General features: G+C 33.8%; 1 protein-coding gene across 1 annotated transcript in view; it reads right to left on the bottom strand.

Moving 5' to 3' along the window:
- Positions 1-5,742: 5,742 nt before the first annotated feature.
- Positions 5,743-17,416, bottom strand: part of LOC308643458 (cadherin-related family member 4-like) — a gene marked incomplete at both ends in the record, with an annotated part of 106,925 nt that continues 95,251 nt past the window's right edge. The window contains 2 exons of the mRNA XM_081283293.1: positions 5,743-5,851; positions 7,538-7,668. Of these exons, the coding sequence (XP_081139419.1) occupies positions 5,743-5,851; positions 7,538-7,668 (240 nt within the window). The remainder of the gene's footprint in view (positions 5,852-7,537; positions 7,669-17,416) is intronic.

The following is a 17,416-nucleotide window of genomic DNA, read 5'->3' as shown; positions in this document are numbered from 1 at the left end:
TGATGGAGACATGAAGTTGTTATTTTGACAAGTTTTCCATGGCATACAGGAGGTTTATCTGTATCTGGGAGCATACGAAATTTAAAATCGACATGACATTTTTTTATTATACATATTTCATTCAAGTATAAGATGAATAACAGGTAGTAAAAATGTTTTTATTTTGTTTTAATTTATGTTATTCAAAGCTCACCTGACATAATACTTCTCTCTATCTGCAGATAGATGAACTTTTGGATGACCCCCTTCAATCACAGTTCCAACAGGAGGAACAACTCCCTCCTCCTATTGGCTATTGTATTCTCAATCTTATCTATTAGCTTCTGCTTCTTGCTTCACTTCTTCCTACATTTTTCAGAGCCTGTTCCTCCTGATGGGGTCCACCTATTTCAATACTAAACGGGGCTAGAGCAATTGAACGAAAAGGACACTGAATGTCCGTCCTTCTACTTTGGGCAGTGTGTCTCAATCAATCCCGATGCACACTTAGAATCACCTGGGAGATAAGTAGGCCTTTAACACCTCCCAGCCCCAGTCAAGGGGAACTGCTGTGACTAGGACACAGATGTCAGCACCTTTTAATAAGAGTGATATCTCCAGCTCATGGGCGAGGAAACTGAAGTTGAAACAGACTGAGTGTTTCCTCCAAATTATATGAAAACTAAGTGATGCATTTAGGGGTCCAAGATAACCCTCTGTATTCCCAATCCCCTTTTTGTCCCTGTATCTCTTTAAAATATGAACAAAATTTTATCCATTTTAACTCCATTTGCAATTCCAGTAAAATCTCCCCCTTATCATTACACAGATAAGAGACAGAGTCAGACATATATATCTGAGAGAGAGGGAGTTGTAACCTGTTCTAAGAAAATTATATTTTTTTCCTAGATGCTTTGGATTATCTCTTAAGTCAAAAAGGACTTTTAAAGGACAAATATAATCTATAGGTATCCCTTTATATTGTGCTATTATTCTTTCTCCCCTTCTGCAAGGAAATCTCAGTAAAGAACAGCTTACACCTGATTACTCATTTCATTCAGTCGTTACTCCCTTGTACTAGGATATTTACCTTCTTAAAGGTTACCAGCAATCTCTTAAATAGCAAATCCCCTCTTAAGAAAATATGTGTGGAGTGCCTAATATTTACTTGGCAGCGGGGATAAACATCCAATTAATATCTCACACTCTCTTCCAAGAAGAAAAACAAAGATAGAGGCCAATGATATCATATGTGAGGGTGTTTTAGGAACAAAGTGGAGACACACCCATTCAAGGAAGTTTCTTCAGGTGATTTGATATCTAAGCTGTCTTGTTTTACAAATAGGACTTAGCTAGTTGAGGAAGAGTAAAGGCAGTCAGAGCATAAAATGAAAAAGTGATATAACTAGAATACATGTAATGATGTTCTTCACAAAGAATAAAGGCATGAAACATTGTGACGAACTTACTAAGCTACAAATGGTGCTATACTCATAGAACTGATGAAATGTATTTGGGATTGAATATTTCTAGGGATGGTAAAGACTATGCTCATTTTCATTTGCTAAGGATTTGGAATTTTGACAATATAAATTTAGTTCCCAGTCTCTATTTCCTTGTGGAAAAATTTGGAATGTTATTACCTCTCTGTGGCTTCATGAGGACTGAACATTATGTGCTTTTTGCCCACAGAGACTGGCACTTAGAACATGCCCACACGATATTGTCCATAAATAGTTGTGTCATTACATAGTAATTGTGGAAGTAGTGTTTGAATTTATTTAAGAAATTTAGGAAAGAAACAGGGAGGTTTTGGCAGGCAAAAGTGATTAATTAAGTCTATTCAAGTAGTAATAGGAGATTTATGGGGGATATGGAGAAAGGATTTGAAACTACTTAAGAATAGGGTTTGTGAATTTCAGAATATAGATTTTAATAAAAAGTATATCAACAATTCATGAATCATTGTGATAAAGAAAATTAAATAATGGATTTTTTAAAACAATATAACAACTTATAATGTACTTATAATTTTAATCAAAAATAAGCATTTATAATTCTTTAAGTTAAGCATATTTTACATAATCAAAATTTAACATTACACTAATCACACCATAATGCTGCTCCTTAGTATTGTGGAATTGATCCTGTTTAGAAAGTACTTTTTTAGACATAGAAATATTGATACCATATTCTGCTTCTTGCCAGGATCAATTGCATGCCCATCACACTGTTGACAGCTGGAAGAAAACATGTACAATTATTATTTTATTCCAAATTGTCTTCCTAAATGTCAACAGTGACATTGTCAATGACTTTATAATCCCTAATAGAATTACTACTTTGCAATTCACAGGCCCACTATACTAAAGTCATTCATACTTCAGGAAATCTGACAACTGAATAAAATAATTGTTTTGTTTATCTAATTATCTAATTATTCATTAAGTCATTACTTAACACATACGGAAAGCCTCCGTATAGTTTCAGAGCATTTTACTGTACTGAGGTCATATCCAAATACTGCTCACCATTACACAGTGTTCTTAGGGCAGCTAGAAAGATTGTGCACTATCACCTTCCTATTGACTTGATAACAATAAGTATAGAGAAATCAGAATTAGGTCATACCTCTCCTAAATCATATGTCATTGGCAATTTATATAATGGCTATTTCAGTGGACTATCGAATATGTGGAGATCTTTCACTGAGTTGAGTAGATACTTGGAGGAGAGAAATTATGTATAGTCAGCTTATACAACTATTTCAAAGGATAGTACTCTGCAGAAAAGAGATGGTTACAGAAAATGTGAACGGGGACAGAGGAAGTACTTCAGAAGTAGTAGATTTTTAAGTCATGTCAGGTAATATAAATAACCTAGCAATGAAAGATAGAAAATGTTTCCATGAGAAGACCAGAGATGCGGGTACCCAAATTATAACTGGAGGGGATGGATATACCCAGAAACAGGAACACTTCTCTGGACTTGGGATGTAAGAATGTATGGTACTGATGCAGGCATGTTAGTGAAATTGGTTTTTAGAGGCTTAGAGAGTTTTTAAATCAGATATGTCTTTTGTTTGTGAAATGTGCAAAGAAATCACAGTTCAGAGTGAGAAGAGATGGATGTGTTCAAGATTTGAGAAAAGCAGGAGAGCTGTGAATTTTCATCACTGAAGGTGGTAAAAATGAATTTATTTGGGATCTATAGTCTGATGTGATTACATTGAGCTACGATTTGAAAACATGGTCATAAATCTGAACTGAGTCCAGAGCACATAATTGTGTTACTTTCAAAAGGAACACACTGCTGCTTAAATGCAGCCACAGATTCAGTGACAGATTCAATGACAGATTGCTTTAATCAGGACTGAGTTCTTTACCTGAATTTGAAGGAGATGGTGGGACAAAGAGTGAACTCTATGTGAACAGAGTAACAGTGATGGACAATGAAATCCTATCAGGATGACAAGTAAAGTGACATTAGAGAACTAATGGAGAAAGAAAGAGAAACATGGTCTTTAGCATAATGATGTGGAATAAATTAATAAATATCTAAGTATTTTGGATTAAGTTGGATAATAGAGAATATGATATTTGAACACTAGATTTTTGAAGTGTTATGATTATTGATGATGTTACAGTCTTGGGTGTGACCATAGGAATGGGTGTCTAGAATAGGAAGAAGGACAAAAGAGCAAGAACATAGGAGTTAAAAGAATGATCAGCCATGATAAATGTTGATAATTTCTGTGAAAGTTAAATATGCTATAAGATGCCAGGAAGTATTGTAGGAAAAAAACTCTGGAAGCCAAAAATTAAAGTCACTGAAAGATTAGGGGATGATAATAGAAATAGGTAAGGATTGTTAAAATCTAATTATACACACCCCAAAGGGCAATAATATGTAAAGGAAGAAAGAGATGTACACTGTGCAAGGAAGAATTGTAGAAAAGGTAAATCACTTAGTGCCTGCCTCAGCTTTGACAGAGTGTTTGTGCTTAAATTCCACGGTGGTGTTCTTCAGGAACATTTCCATTAGTGCACAAAGGTGAAAATAATATGTGGTAGGAGAGCAATGAGGAGACACATGTAGGCCCTGTAGAACTGGAGAAGATGAAAGGTATGAGAAATGCAAAAGAGAAAGGAATACTGGCCCAAGTGGAAGAAAACTTTGTGAAAGTGTTGGCATTTGTTCACCATGCTTCATGCCAAGACTATGCAACCTTTTCCCACTCTTCCCCATCTATAAACACACACCAATTATTCACCATATCTCCAGTGCTCATTCTTTTACAAAGTCTTCTCTTACTGGTCTACCTCACAAGGACCTTGTTGTTCTCTGAATTCGTATGGAGCTGATTAGATGCACTGTGCATGTTAAGAAAAATAAAATAAAAAACTACCATATATTATTCCCTACAATTTTTTACTTATATCTCTACCCAGTTGGATTATGGGTTCTTGAAGAACAAAAACCATATTTTATGCTTCCTTAAATTCTCCCAAGTAATCAGAAGAGTGGCCTGTGATAGTTAAGTGTTGCATAAATGCCTATTGAATTAATATTACCGATTAGAATAATATATATGCTAATAACCTTGGTATTAAATGGAAAATACCTCTCCAAAGACATTGAATCAAATAAAAATTAATCCTGTAACTCAACAAAACATTGTGGTTTGCAATTTAATTTAACCTACCTTTTTTCATTCTTCAAAAGGGAGAAAACATAGTGAAGGAAATTTGAAAGCCATTTCACCAATACACCATCAATATAGATTTCTCTTGCTATATAATTTCATTCATCACTGTCACCAATGTCAAGCACTTAAAATAGAATGTTAGCTCTTTCTTAATTTTCACTTCCACACTCAACTGAAGTGCATACATTCTCCCATTTTGATTTATGAATTACCATTTACGACAGTTTATTTGCAAATGCTTTATTGTCTGGACACCATGAAAAATGCAAGAATAACTTCTAGTATCTCTGACATGAGTTCTTTTTGTCCTTACCTGATGAATTCCAGGCAGTAAGTTTGGTTTTGTGTTTGGTTTGGGAACACTATTCAATGAGTTTCCATGCCTACAAAAAGTGTTAAAGAAATTTTTGAAATATTTATTTAATCTTTAATGCAAGTGATATATTTTAGTGGTTATGTAAATAATAAATGATGCATTAGTTTCTTTTATAAATCAATAGGTAAGCCAACACTACATAATGCTATATTTAAATAGTCTATTAAGTATCTCTTAATAGCCTCCTAGACATTATAAATCAGAATCACTTATGTTCTTAAGATTAATAGAAGTGTTTATTATTAATAATCTCAGATACTATCTCTTCTAAATAAAGTAATGGATCTCGATGCTGTTCTAAGTAAAAGTTTATATATTTCATTGGGTTTCTTGAAACATGATATTTGTTCTCATCCCTGGGACACTTATGCCTCTTATCATTAAATGACTTGAAAACAGTATTAATCCTATTCAATGGCAGCAGAAAACTCATACTAGGTCATAATGAGCATTTGTAAATGCAATTCTGCTCTCTAGTATGCCTCTATAATTGAAATAATATTAGGTAGTCAATAAATATTGATGAATTAAGCTTGGGCTACTTAAAAAATTGACAAAGAATTTAAGGGTGAAATGTAACTTCTTAAAATGTCAATCAAAATCTTGTATTTCTAAATTTCATGTCTATTGAAGCATTTAGGACCAGCTTGTAAAAACTAAAATTTCTTTCTTTAAAACATCAAATCTGCTTATACCTTGGTACCTGCCCTGGCTCCTTGGCAGTGAGACTTGGTTGATGCTGCTGATGTTTGTGACAGTGAGGAAATAATCTTGAACAGGCAGGAACACTAAAGTTAAAGGAGATTGGGTGGGGGACAGAGAAGACATTTACAAAATGAAACCGATGTGCTTGTTTTTTATCAAACGTAGTTACCTGCTTCAATCATACTAGCATTGAGTTTCCCAGTTAACCATTCCCATGCAAAAAACAAAAATACAATTTAATCTCTTAAATATATGCCAGTTAATAAGAATTTCTTTTGAATTGTAAAATGAACATAATATACTTAATTTTATAAAGATAAATAAATTAGTTTTATAATTTTATCCTTCATTTTAATAAAACTTCCATAAAAATAATTATTAGGGGGATTGGGTGGTATCCTCAAAAACCAGAAAATAGCTCTTTAGATGTTAAAAATATTTCAGAATAACGTTTCTACATTGAGGGGGAAGTATGGGATATATATGACATTCGATATCAGGGGAGAAGTTTCTAGTTAATAGATACTGTATTTTAGCACTTCAATTTCTGTCATGCTTGGTTGTAGCACATCTACAAGACCCCTCTATGATAAGCTAGTTTTAAGACCAGGAATTTCTCATAGTGAAGAAGTGGAAATTTTTTAAAAAAACACAATGATTGTACCTTCTTAATTCACTAATAACTGTTTTTTAAAATAATAAATTATTTATTCAGGCAGTTGATACTACCATTACAAATCCACATAATATTCTAAGGTATATGTCACCTTCAAAACAGAAATTTAAGTTCACTGAACTATCTCCACTTCATATAAAGGTCACAACCTCTTGATGGTCCTTCCTAAACTTTTACTTTCAGGCTAACCCATATTACCTTGTGGAATCTACACTCCATCCTCCAGGATAAGAAACAACCTTACTAGTAACTAACATTACTTTCTAACATGAGTAAAACTGTAGAGTTCATATTAATTAACCTATTTATGTTCCATTCTGTGCTTCTCAAAAGAAAAAAAATCACTTTAAACTACATTTTGTCTTTTATATTTTTCCATTGGCTCTTTAAAAGCCAGCTTCAGTAGCACTTCGTCCATGAAAATTTCTTACCCAATCCTTCCATGTGAGTTAAGTATATTGCAGAAACATGTTTAAATCCTAATTAGCCCCCTATCACTCTCCTTTATAATCTAATGTAACTATTCATTTTCCTGTGTCCTTTCTACCAGAGATGGTGCTCCTTGAGGGCAGGTATTATCTGTTATCATCTCTGTATTCTGGCCACCTGTCACATATCTGAACCATAAGAATTTAGGCAATAAGTTTTAAATGAATTTGATCCTCCTATAGTTACTATTGCAATTCTTTATCTTTTGAGGACCTCTATCTATCCTTAGGTAGGTAAATATTGTTTACATATGTACCAACTAAATTTTATTTATTTTCTGTAGTATCTTTCAAAATTTCATTTCTTTTTTCCTTTTTATTTTGTTGTTGTTTTGTTTTAAAGCTTGTATCATTGGATTGATCACTTAGAGAAAGAGCATTAGCTTTTGAACCAAAACATCCTGAATCTAATCTAAAACAGAAGTACTATTCTCTCTAGCTTTGTTGCGATTATCAGCGAGGATAACATTTACCAAGCACTAAAAGTAATAGGTGAATTTATCTCAACCTTTTCTTTCCACTTTCATCCTGGTCTTTTAAAGCCATTCTTGATGTGTTTTATGAGACTCAAACAAATTCAAATGGAAGCAAAACTAAAATCTTACTCTTTGAAGAGGCACCATGCACCAGCATAGAGGCACACCATAAAAAGAGCTCCTGTTAGAGTTAATACTGCAGGAAACCAGTTATCAGGGCTCCAGTAATATGAAATCTTCTTCAAGACAGAAGTAGTAATCTGAGTAATACAGGAAATGTTTACTAAACATTAACAATGCCATTGACAAAAAATATATAGTATTCTCTGAGTTTTTTCACATATCACTGTTTACTCTTTATTATTAAAATAAGATTTTCATATAAAAATTTAAATTTTTTCACTTGATATTTATTTGAAAAATTAAAAATCCACATACAGTAAAATACAAGGGGTATCAAACTAACTCCTCTTTATCACTAAAGACAAACAAACAGTTCTCTTTAGAAGTAAACATCTTTGTTCATAATATTGCATCTGGCCAGAACCCTCTTTCCTGCCTTTCCCTCGTGGTGAGCATTTGTTCCATATCAGTGTCATCCTCTGCCTTTGCTTTTACAAGAACCTTAACTTTGGGGGTAGAATTGCCTTACCCACTCTCTTTGCTCCTATTTCTACTGTAACATCTAGAATATTTTACCATATTTATTAGTTTTAATTCTGAATTTTCCCTCTGAGAAGTAAACTAACTATTAAAGAAGGACCATTTCTCTGCAGCTCTTGGCACAGAAAAGACATTAAGGGAGTGTTGGCTAAATGACAGGTAGAATGAATCAGCAAGATGTTTACAGGGTGAAGTATTATTTTAAAAATTAGTCAGATCACTGTTTCCCTTTTCTGCTTCCTATCATAAAAGCACAAAAAGGCTTTTTTCCTAGGTGAATCCCCCGCATCATCTCAGGGGGAACCACTTAAGAAGCTAGTAATTAACACAAAGCTCGCTATAGATTTTAACCTGGCGTCCCTCACTAAGGAGGAGTATGTTCCCAGCAGATGGCAGCATAAGATAGGAGAAATTCTGTGAACACATGCATTACATGTGCCATTGCTTAAGGTAACCTAAGTCAGGAGGCTGGCTTCACAGAAATGAAAAATAAATAAGTAAAGGAAATTCAAAGGTGTGGGGAACAGACCTTTCCAAAAAGGATTAACAGTGGTGGTAGCAGAAATAGTACTATTTACATGATTCAGTGAGAAGAATCCTGATCACTTTCTTGATTGCTGTAGTTGTAGAGATTAAGTATTGTATGACTAAACATTCTATTTACAGTACAATGGTAGGGGCGTGCCTAGACAAGAAAGATCAAGAAATCAGACTTGTCTCCCACAATGTTTGTTGAAATACTGTACTCTTATTTTCCTAAGTAAATAATACTCTATTGCATTTCTACATAATAAAAAAATGAAAAGGATGACAGACAACCTGATTACCACCTAATCACCTAGCTCGGTTTTCAGCTCCTTAAGAAATAATACCCCTACCAAGTGCAAGTGGGAAGAATACCATTACTAATACAAGGAAAGAGACTACAGTCTGCAGTATTTCTTCCTTTCTTCCTACCTTCCAAAAATGTTTGCTGAACACCTACTATATTCCAAGAATTGCTTAATAGAGTATAGAACCTTACAACCCCAAAGGATAGGGTTGGCATGCATTTATTACCTACCATGTGCCAGGATTTGTCCAAGTCTTTAAGCTATTTCTGTTTCCCTTAATACCCATTCTGAAAGAGAGGTGTTTGCCACCAGCAGTTTACAAAGGAGAAACAAAGGCCCAGAGAGGCTTGGTGTGTTACCTGGAGTTCTACAGCTCCAAGGGGCAGAAATGATGTTCACATATAGATTTGTATATCTTCAAGCACCAGGTTCTTTCCAGCTTTCTATGCTACCTTCCCCAAAACTGAGGATATTGTGAGAGTTTTAAGAAAAAATCAAATCTGTATCAAAGGGTTGAGGTACTGTTCTGTAAATCACCACAGTTTTCATGTAAAAGTCATCATACAAGTTTTTGTCCATGAAAATCCAACTGTACAGAGCCAATTGAAGGCACTGGAAAATTGCTTAGAAGCTGGATGAAAGAATCATCCTCACTTGTACTTTGCTTGTCTGATAAACAAGGGTATATTTTCCTGTTTCTCTATTATTCCCCATCTTTTTCTCATGTACTTACACAAAACATAGCTAAAGCTTTTATTATAAAAGGAACATTTTTTTAACATTTCAAAGCCTAAGACAAGTGGGGATATTACTTTGTTGCTGCAATAATATAAAAAGAGCAAAACCTTTCTACAGGGATTAAATATAATATTAATGGATTATATTTACATAGCATGTTTATTACAAGAGCTTTCATATCTCTTGTTTCATTTGATCTCTATAACATCTTTTGTACAATAGATACAGCTATTCTAATCCATCTAGTAATCATATACACTGAATAAATATTTAAACGTGTTTTATGTGCAGGCTTGGTGCTCGCAAGCTCTCTCTCTCTCTCTACACCCTTTCAATCAGTGATTCAAAACAATTTGAAAAAACTGAATTTGGGGATTAGCATTTCATACACTTGATGTTCCCATAGCTTATTATTCCCTTATGTTTTAATTGCTTTTAAGCTCTTTGGAGCCCCCAGAGGACAATAATCATAAGGACAAAGGCATTTGCTCTTTGTTACTTCTTGTAGTTCAACCTGACTGGACTTGCTGCCTCTGGTCTTTTCTTCTCTATTTAATCCTTGACTCTGCTGGTCTACTTTCAGTTCTGAAACTATCTAAACTGGCTATGTATTATTTATAAAATGAAGCCCAAAGTCCATGGCATTAACTCTGGGTCCTTGTCAATCTACCTAATCTACTTACCTAATCTACTTTTCTGGCCCTGCATCTGACCACCCTGCTTCATGGACTCTAGGCACCCTTGGTTGTTCATCTTTGTGAATAATCCATATGATCTCACATCGGTTCCTCCATTTCCATCATTTATGAATATCTTTGCTTCTTATTCTGTTCATCAAAGGTCTACATCAAATTCAAGTATCCTTTTCTTAGACTTTCTCTTATTCTTCAAGCCAGATTTTGCTACATTGTCTGGCCTACATCTGTTTACTCTACCTTTACAGCACTGGTCAAAATGACTTGCAATTTGATTCATTGGATATAAATCTCTATACTTACTATGGCTTATAAATCTTTTCAAGATATGACCCCTTTATTCATCACTTCATCTCACTCTTTTTCTCCCAACTCACCATACTGATCAGAGGATTCCTCAAACCTGAAGCATTTCTCTAGTCTCTTTCATAGTCTCTTTGGTTCTACTATGTCTGCAAGCTTGAGAAAATTATTTAAATTCCTGAACTCTAAGTTCTCTCTTTCATAACATAGCAAAAAATAGTTAAGACTTTGAATTTGATTAAATCAAGTGATGGGTTTATTTAATGTAGAAAATTTATGTATGGATGGGCTTATACACAAATTTCATAATTAGGAAATTTTGTTCAAATATTAATTTTATTATTTTCTCCTAAGGAAAAACTATTTAAATTCATTTTAATTATATCCTAAACCTTCTGAACATCATTTTTAGATCATGTGTATGTTATTGTACAAATTGCACCTTTTCACCCGTTTTAAATATGCTATTAAATTCAGGCTGAAACTTTTTTTTCTGTTGCTTGCAGGTTTGCCCAAACAGACAGCACAAAGATACTTACACACTTTGATGATTGAGCAGTTACTCCTCTCCTTTAGGATCATGAGGAGTGATGAAATAAATGGCTAAGGATTGACAGGACACTGGAGTTTGTATGTCATCAGACATTTATCTCACCATTAGGTAAATCACCAGTGAAAACAAAAGAATTTCCCGTCTGTCATTTGGTCACGCACTAAGCTCCTTACAGCTGTGTGCAGTTAATTTTGTTTGATTCATAACCTTAATTACTTAACTAGTTATATTTTACAGAAAAGACAATAATGATAATCTTCCCTGTCATGACAGCTTTCGTCAGTGGATATTAGAGTCACAGCAGATGTGCAAGGCTATAACCTAATAGAACACAATATATGTTATTTCTACTGACGTTCCAATTATTTCATTTAACTCTTACTGAAGATTTTCTTTAAAAGATCATCAATAAGAAGTTCCAATTCATGTGTGTATGCGCTGTCTCAAATACTTCAAGTTAAATATGGACCAGACTTCTATAAGAAATGTTAAGTACTTTTTAGTAATAAAACACTGATAATTTAAGCAGAAATGCTAGTTTTGCCAACTTACTAAAGACAATTATGATTTAAAATTAATAAATATTGTAAAATAAGTTTTAGAAAAAAATTAGTAATATAAAGAAAACAAGCCATATTTTCCCCCTCAGTGCAGACTATGCAGGAGAACCAGAGGTTTTGTGACTATCTCAGCAATCACTTAAGCCTGAATATTTTTAAATAATAGATTACTGTCTTCAATCAATGAATTAATATTTATACAACAATTAATACAATACTAGTAAGGATTAATGGCATCCTTTATTGGGCATTGAACTAAGAGGGCTTATGAAATAGCTGTTAATAATTGGAAATGGAGGCTCAAGCATGGTGATGGCTCAGCACAGGTTTACAGTTATGAACTGGGAGAGCTGGGATCTGAGCCAGGACCTGCTTCATTCTCATGGCCAATCCCTGCTATACTACTTGGGACTTGAGATTATCTACTCTCAAATGTAAAAACTGGTTCAATAGAGTCTGTGAAATGAGACTGTTACCATTTCTTTCTCTTCAGACTTTGGGTTCAAAACGGCTTGGTGATACTATGAATGAAAAAATATGATAAAAGTTTTAGAAATTAATGTCTAAAGTGTTTTGTGAGCATTGTTACTATATCAAAAAAAGTCAACTGCTTTACTTTTTTTTGAACTCTGATATTACTCCTAAAACTTATTATTTACTTTCACATCCTAGGTCCTAATTCAATTAATATGTCATCAAATGAAAATAATACACAAAAAAAGAAAAAAAGAATATGGAAAATTATTTTAAAATATGAAGACAAAAGTTTAAAATAATTTATTGTCCAACTATCATTTTTCTACAATGGCAGAACAATTAGCAAAAAGACATTACATAATAAAGGAAAATAAAATGATCTAAAATAATTTTTAAATCTCTTTAATCCTAGTGATTTGTCCCACTTTGATGACTCACATTATTATTCTCTGAAGGCCATGGAACCTTTTTATTTGTTGTAAAATGTTAAATAGATTATTGGCTTTTACTTCTCAGATTACTTTTTAAAATAAATCATACTACGTTCTGAAAAAATTCTATCTAAAATAGTATTAAATGTGATATCAATGTACTAAAATGTATAAGTATGTAACAAATATGATACAAATTCAGAATCTGCATCATACACTGAGCATTGCTTTATACTTGCACTTCATGCCTGGCTACTTGTTAAAGTTAGATCCAATGTCTTCCCACATAAGGAAAATCATACGTGGATGGAATATATATATATATATATATATATTTTCAACTTGAGAAGGTATTACACTTTGTAGGAAGTTCAGTTTATGTGACCAAGCACAATCTTCAGTTTTACTGGGGGAGGATGGTGATTTATTTACAAGAATTTTATTTCCTAAATGAGATAAGCCACCGAACAAGAGACTAGTTAGTGTAAGTAATGTTCTCAGTTTTGTTAGGTGAGACACTATTTTCCTTAAAAATAAATTCTAGCTTTGCTATTGAGTAACCCAGGAATACATATTTACTTTTATGCAAAAGAGTAATTAAACAGTCAGAAAAGAAAATTATGTATCAATATCCAGGATATATTTCATTTATAAAATGATAGGCTGATGTTCTCCATGTTGGTTTTCCTTAATGTTGTCCACACCTTTTCAAATACCTCCTTCCATAATTCTTGTAATTTATTCTGTATCAATTTCCTACTGGGAGTTTGATGGACACAAAGACCAAGAAGTAAATGAATATAAAATATGATTCTATTTATTCATGGAACCCTTAAAAATAGATTGGCTGAATGCGGCATAATAAAACGTAGAAATAAATGCTCATACAGTTGCATAACATGTCACTTCTTAACACAGCAGAAAGTGAAATGGCAAAAGAGTCATAAAGAGATTTTATTCCAAGTAACACCTAAAGAAAGAAGGGTGACTTATATTACTCAGATTTTTGTCACCATCTGAGAAAAACAAATTAGAGGAGGAAAGATTAATTTTGGCTCACAGTTTCAGAGACTTCAGGTCTTGGTCACTTGGCTAGTGTAAGTAATGTTTTCCTATGATGGTGGGCAGCCGGTAGTGAAGGAGGCTTACTATGTGGCAGCTATGAAACCACAGTGTTGGGGGGTAGAGAATGTGGGGTAAGAATAAGAAATGCCCTTTTAGTGTAAGCCATAGTGATCTACTTCCTCCAGCTAGGCCCCATGTTCTAAAGTTTCCACAATAATGCCATTGCCCATGGACCCATTAATTCATTAATGATGACCTCATTGATGAGGTCAGAGCCCTTATGATCTGATCAGTTTCTGAAAGCCCCAGGTTTGAACATTTCTGTGTTGAGATACAAGCCTTCAACAGATGAACCATTGGTGGACATTCCAGATCCAAATCATAACACAGACTTAGCTGCTTAGTTCCCATGTCTGAAACTTAAGACAGAGGTGAATAGTGGAATGCTTCCAGATATGCAGCAGAAGCCTCTCCCCTAGGTCTAAGGGACCTGTTATTGTTGTTCCACACAAGGATAATACATATATAATCCCAGCAATGTCCATCATACATATGTCCTGCATGCTCTGATAGAACTGATAAAAATGGACAAGCTTCCCTTGAATATGCCTCCTTATAGCCTCCAATTTCTGGCCAACCATAAAGGTATTACATTCATCATCATTGATCCACTAAATCAATCTTCTTTACTGATTTATTTTTAGAAATAACTTGAGATAAAAGAGGCAGATTTGTTACACTTCTGCTCCACACCTTAAAACATTATAATCAAATATATTTTCTTTTATAGCTTTTATAAAAATAATGTAAATCAATGCTGGGTGTCTGGGAGATTTATTTTTCTTCAAAAGGGGTACATGAATTAATCTAGTTTAGGAAATACAGAAATAGTAGAATTGCAGTACAAACATGGCCTGTGGAAACAGACCTAAGCTGCGCTTATGATTTATCACAATATGGACAAGTCAATTTCTGTTTGGGACACTGCTGCCTAGGTAGTAGGGTTGCTATGAGGAAAAAAATACCTTATGGGAGTTTGTATCATTCTGTAAGCTATCAGTTTGTGACCATTATTAACACTGTGCCTCTGCTGCTATTTTAGTCATCATATTTGAAAAATACAAAAAACAAGAGGAGTTTAGTTCAGGAGTAAAAGATGTTGGTTAATCCCAGCGATGCTACAATGAGCTCCACTTTCTAGACTGAGAAAACAGAGAGGATATTAAATCACAGCTCACAAGTAAGACATTGCTGTAGTCTCTGCTGTAGTTTTACCAAAAGAATAGATTCAAGTTGGCAGAAAGTGCCTGTGGCTTGTAATAGGTACTTTGACCTTTAAAAATAGCCATACTACTGAATTACTCTTTGAAGTAAAGAGTAATAATGTAGAATACATATTCCTTTCTGTTTCCATGGCTTCATTTTTGCCTATTAAACTTAAGAATTTGTTAGTCTTACTTTAAGTTTTTTTCTACCTTCCCGAGTCTTCTAAAGAGTAATAAGGACAAGCCCACTAGTCTACTTGTAAACCAACTCTTAAAATACAATTAAAACACCCCTGGTATTAGTATTTGTCAGTTTCATAGTATAAATATTTCTACCATAACCTGTTTTTTTTTTTTTTCCCTTGAGTACTGGGAACTGAACTCAGGGGCAGTTCAGCCACATCCCAAGCTCTATTTTGTATTTAGTTTAGAGATAGGGTCTCACTGAGTTGCTTAGAGCCTCACTTTTGCTGAGGCTGGCTTGGAACTCACAGATCCTCTTGCCTCAGCCTCCCAAGCTGCTGGGATTACAGGCACATAACCTATGTTAATCTAGCAAAAATTTAACAGTCAAACCATAAGCTTTCTGAGTAGCACTAGGCTTTCATTACTAGGCTCCCATTAGCTGGAGTGATCCTGCTCCAGTACACCACCAGCTAAATTCTTGACTGAGAACAAAGTACCAGGAAGATTGGATTGCAAATTGGCTTATGAGTTATACAATGGTAAGGACTGCTCTTTGATGACGCAATGCCAGCTTGTAAAAGTAGTGAACCTGTGCAGTGAGCACAACAGTGGAGCGAGCATATAACATTATGAGTCTCTAAGCTGCCATTGTATCTTTGGGATTAGTCTTTAAAGTTCCGATTAAGTAAAAGACATGGAAAAATCATAAATTTGTCACTCTGTGAACCTAATGCCTCTTCAGTTCTTCACTGATGGGACAAAATTCTTTTTATTATACTTATGCACATCATGAAATATGAACGTGTTATCAGGATGAACCAATGAAAAGATTGACAGACATTTTTTATAGGCTCTTTCCTTTCTACTTTTCATGTTGAAATAAAGGTCAAAAACAATTATAAATTAGAATGACTTAGAGTCTCTGCCGTCTTCCATATTGTCAAAATGGACATTAGTCCTGGAATTTTTATTATGGGCTCAATTTGCTACAAACAGATCATTTCAGGAATTTTGATTCATCATTCCTTAGGGATTATGTTTGCAGGAAACAGTGTCTAGCCAGTTACCTCATTGTCTTTTTCGACAATCTTGATTTAGAATTGGAAGAATTTCATTCAGTTCATGAAAGATGACTTAGTTTCTTTTTTCTTCTCTACCTGCCCTGAGAGTGACCTCTGAATAAGCAGGTATAGGTTCAAAGACTAAGGTGAACCAGGAGATAATGGTTTGGTTTATTTAAGCTAGTTTAGGTTTTTATTTATTTACTACTAGCTTGTTTAACTGTTTCTACATTTAAGATGAAATGATTTCCTCCTATTTTTTCTTTTTAAGTGTCAGGTATTATTTTATCAATTCTAGTGTCAAGAAGAGCCTGACAAATGTCAATATATTTAATGAATATTCTACATTTTTTTTTTCTTAAGCTATGTGTTAGTGGCTTATCTTGCAGTGTTTACACTAATGGAAATATATTTTGCTTATGGAAAAGTTTATAGCAATTCAAATGTAGTTGATAAACCCATTTTTAATTGGGGTTTCATAATCCAGGTTCCATGAATGGATTTCACAAGCTGTAAAGTGTAATATAAAGTTGTGTACACACATATATGTGGGCAATGTACTGCAGTGAGGGACTATAGTTTTCATCAGATTCTACAACAGTTCATGAACCCCCACCTCTACCAATTAAGAGCTATCACATACCTTTCTTATAACATATGGCATGAGTCTTTTGACTTATCAAGTACCATAGTTGGCACTGTAAAATATACAAAGATCTCTATGGAATGCTTTCAGCAAATTATAGTGTATGAGATACCCTATTCTTTTTCAAGAACCTAGAAGAAATTTTTGTTGAAAAGTTTGTCCTCCAGCTGAAGATGTCTTCTATAATATTTATAATACAATTGATCCATTTTTAATTACTTTGAGCTTTTAATCATCAGGCCTTTCTCTAAAATTTACAAGCACGCACCATTAGAAATCTGGTTTAAGAATGTTCTATTTTTGTAAGGGGCTTTTATAGTTATATTTTAAAAGCAGATAAATTTCTGGTGGTGTTCTTTAACCACTTAGAGATGTTTTTATGTTTTCATATCTAATTCAACATTCTAAATTGAAAGATATGCCTTGTAATAATCGTAATAAAACAGTCTATAATTTTAATGACTAAATTTTAAGAGAAATTCTTTTTCCCATGATATATTATAAAAGTACACATTATAATACACCAATTTCA

The sequence above is a fragment of the Spermophilus citellus genome (assembly GCF_964194105.1).
Source record: "Spermophilus citellus genome assembly, chromosome: 3".
In the NCBI taxonomy this organism is placed as follows: domain Eukaryota; kingdom Metazoa; phylum Chordata; class Mammalia; order Rodentia; family Sciuridae; genus Spermophilus; species Spermophilus citellus.
This window is presented reverse-complemented; position numbering and strand designations above follow the sequence as displayed.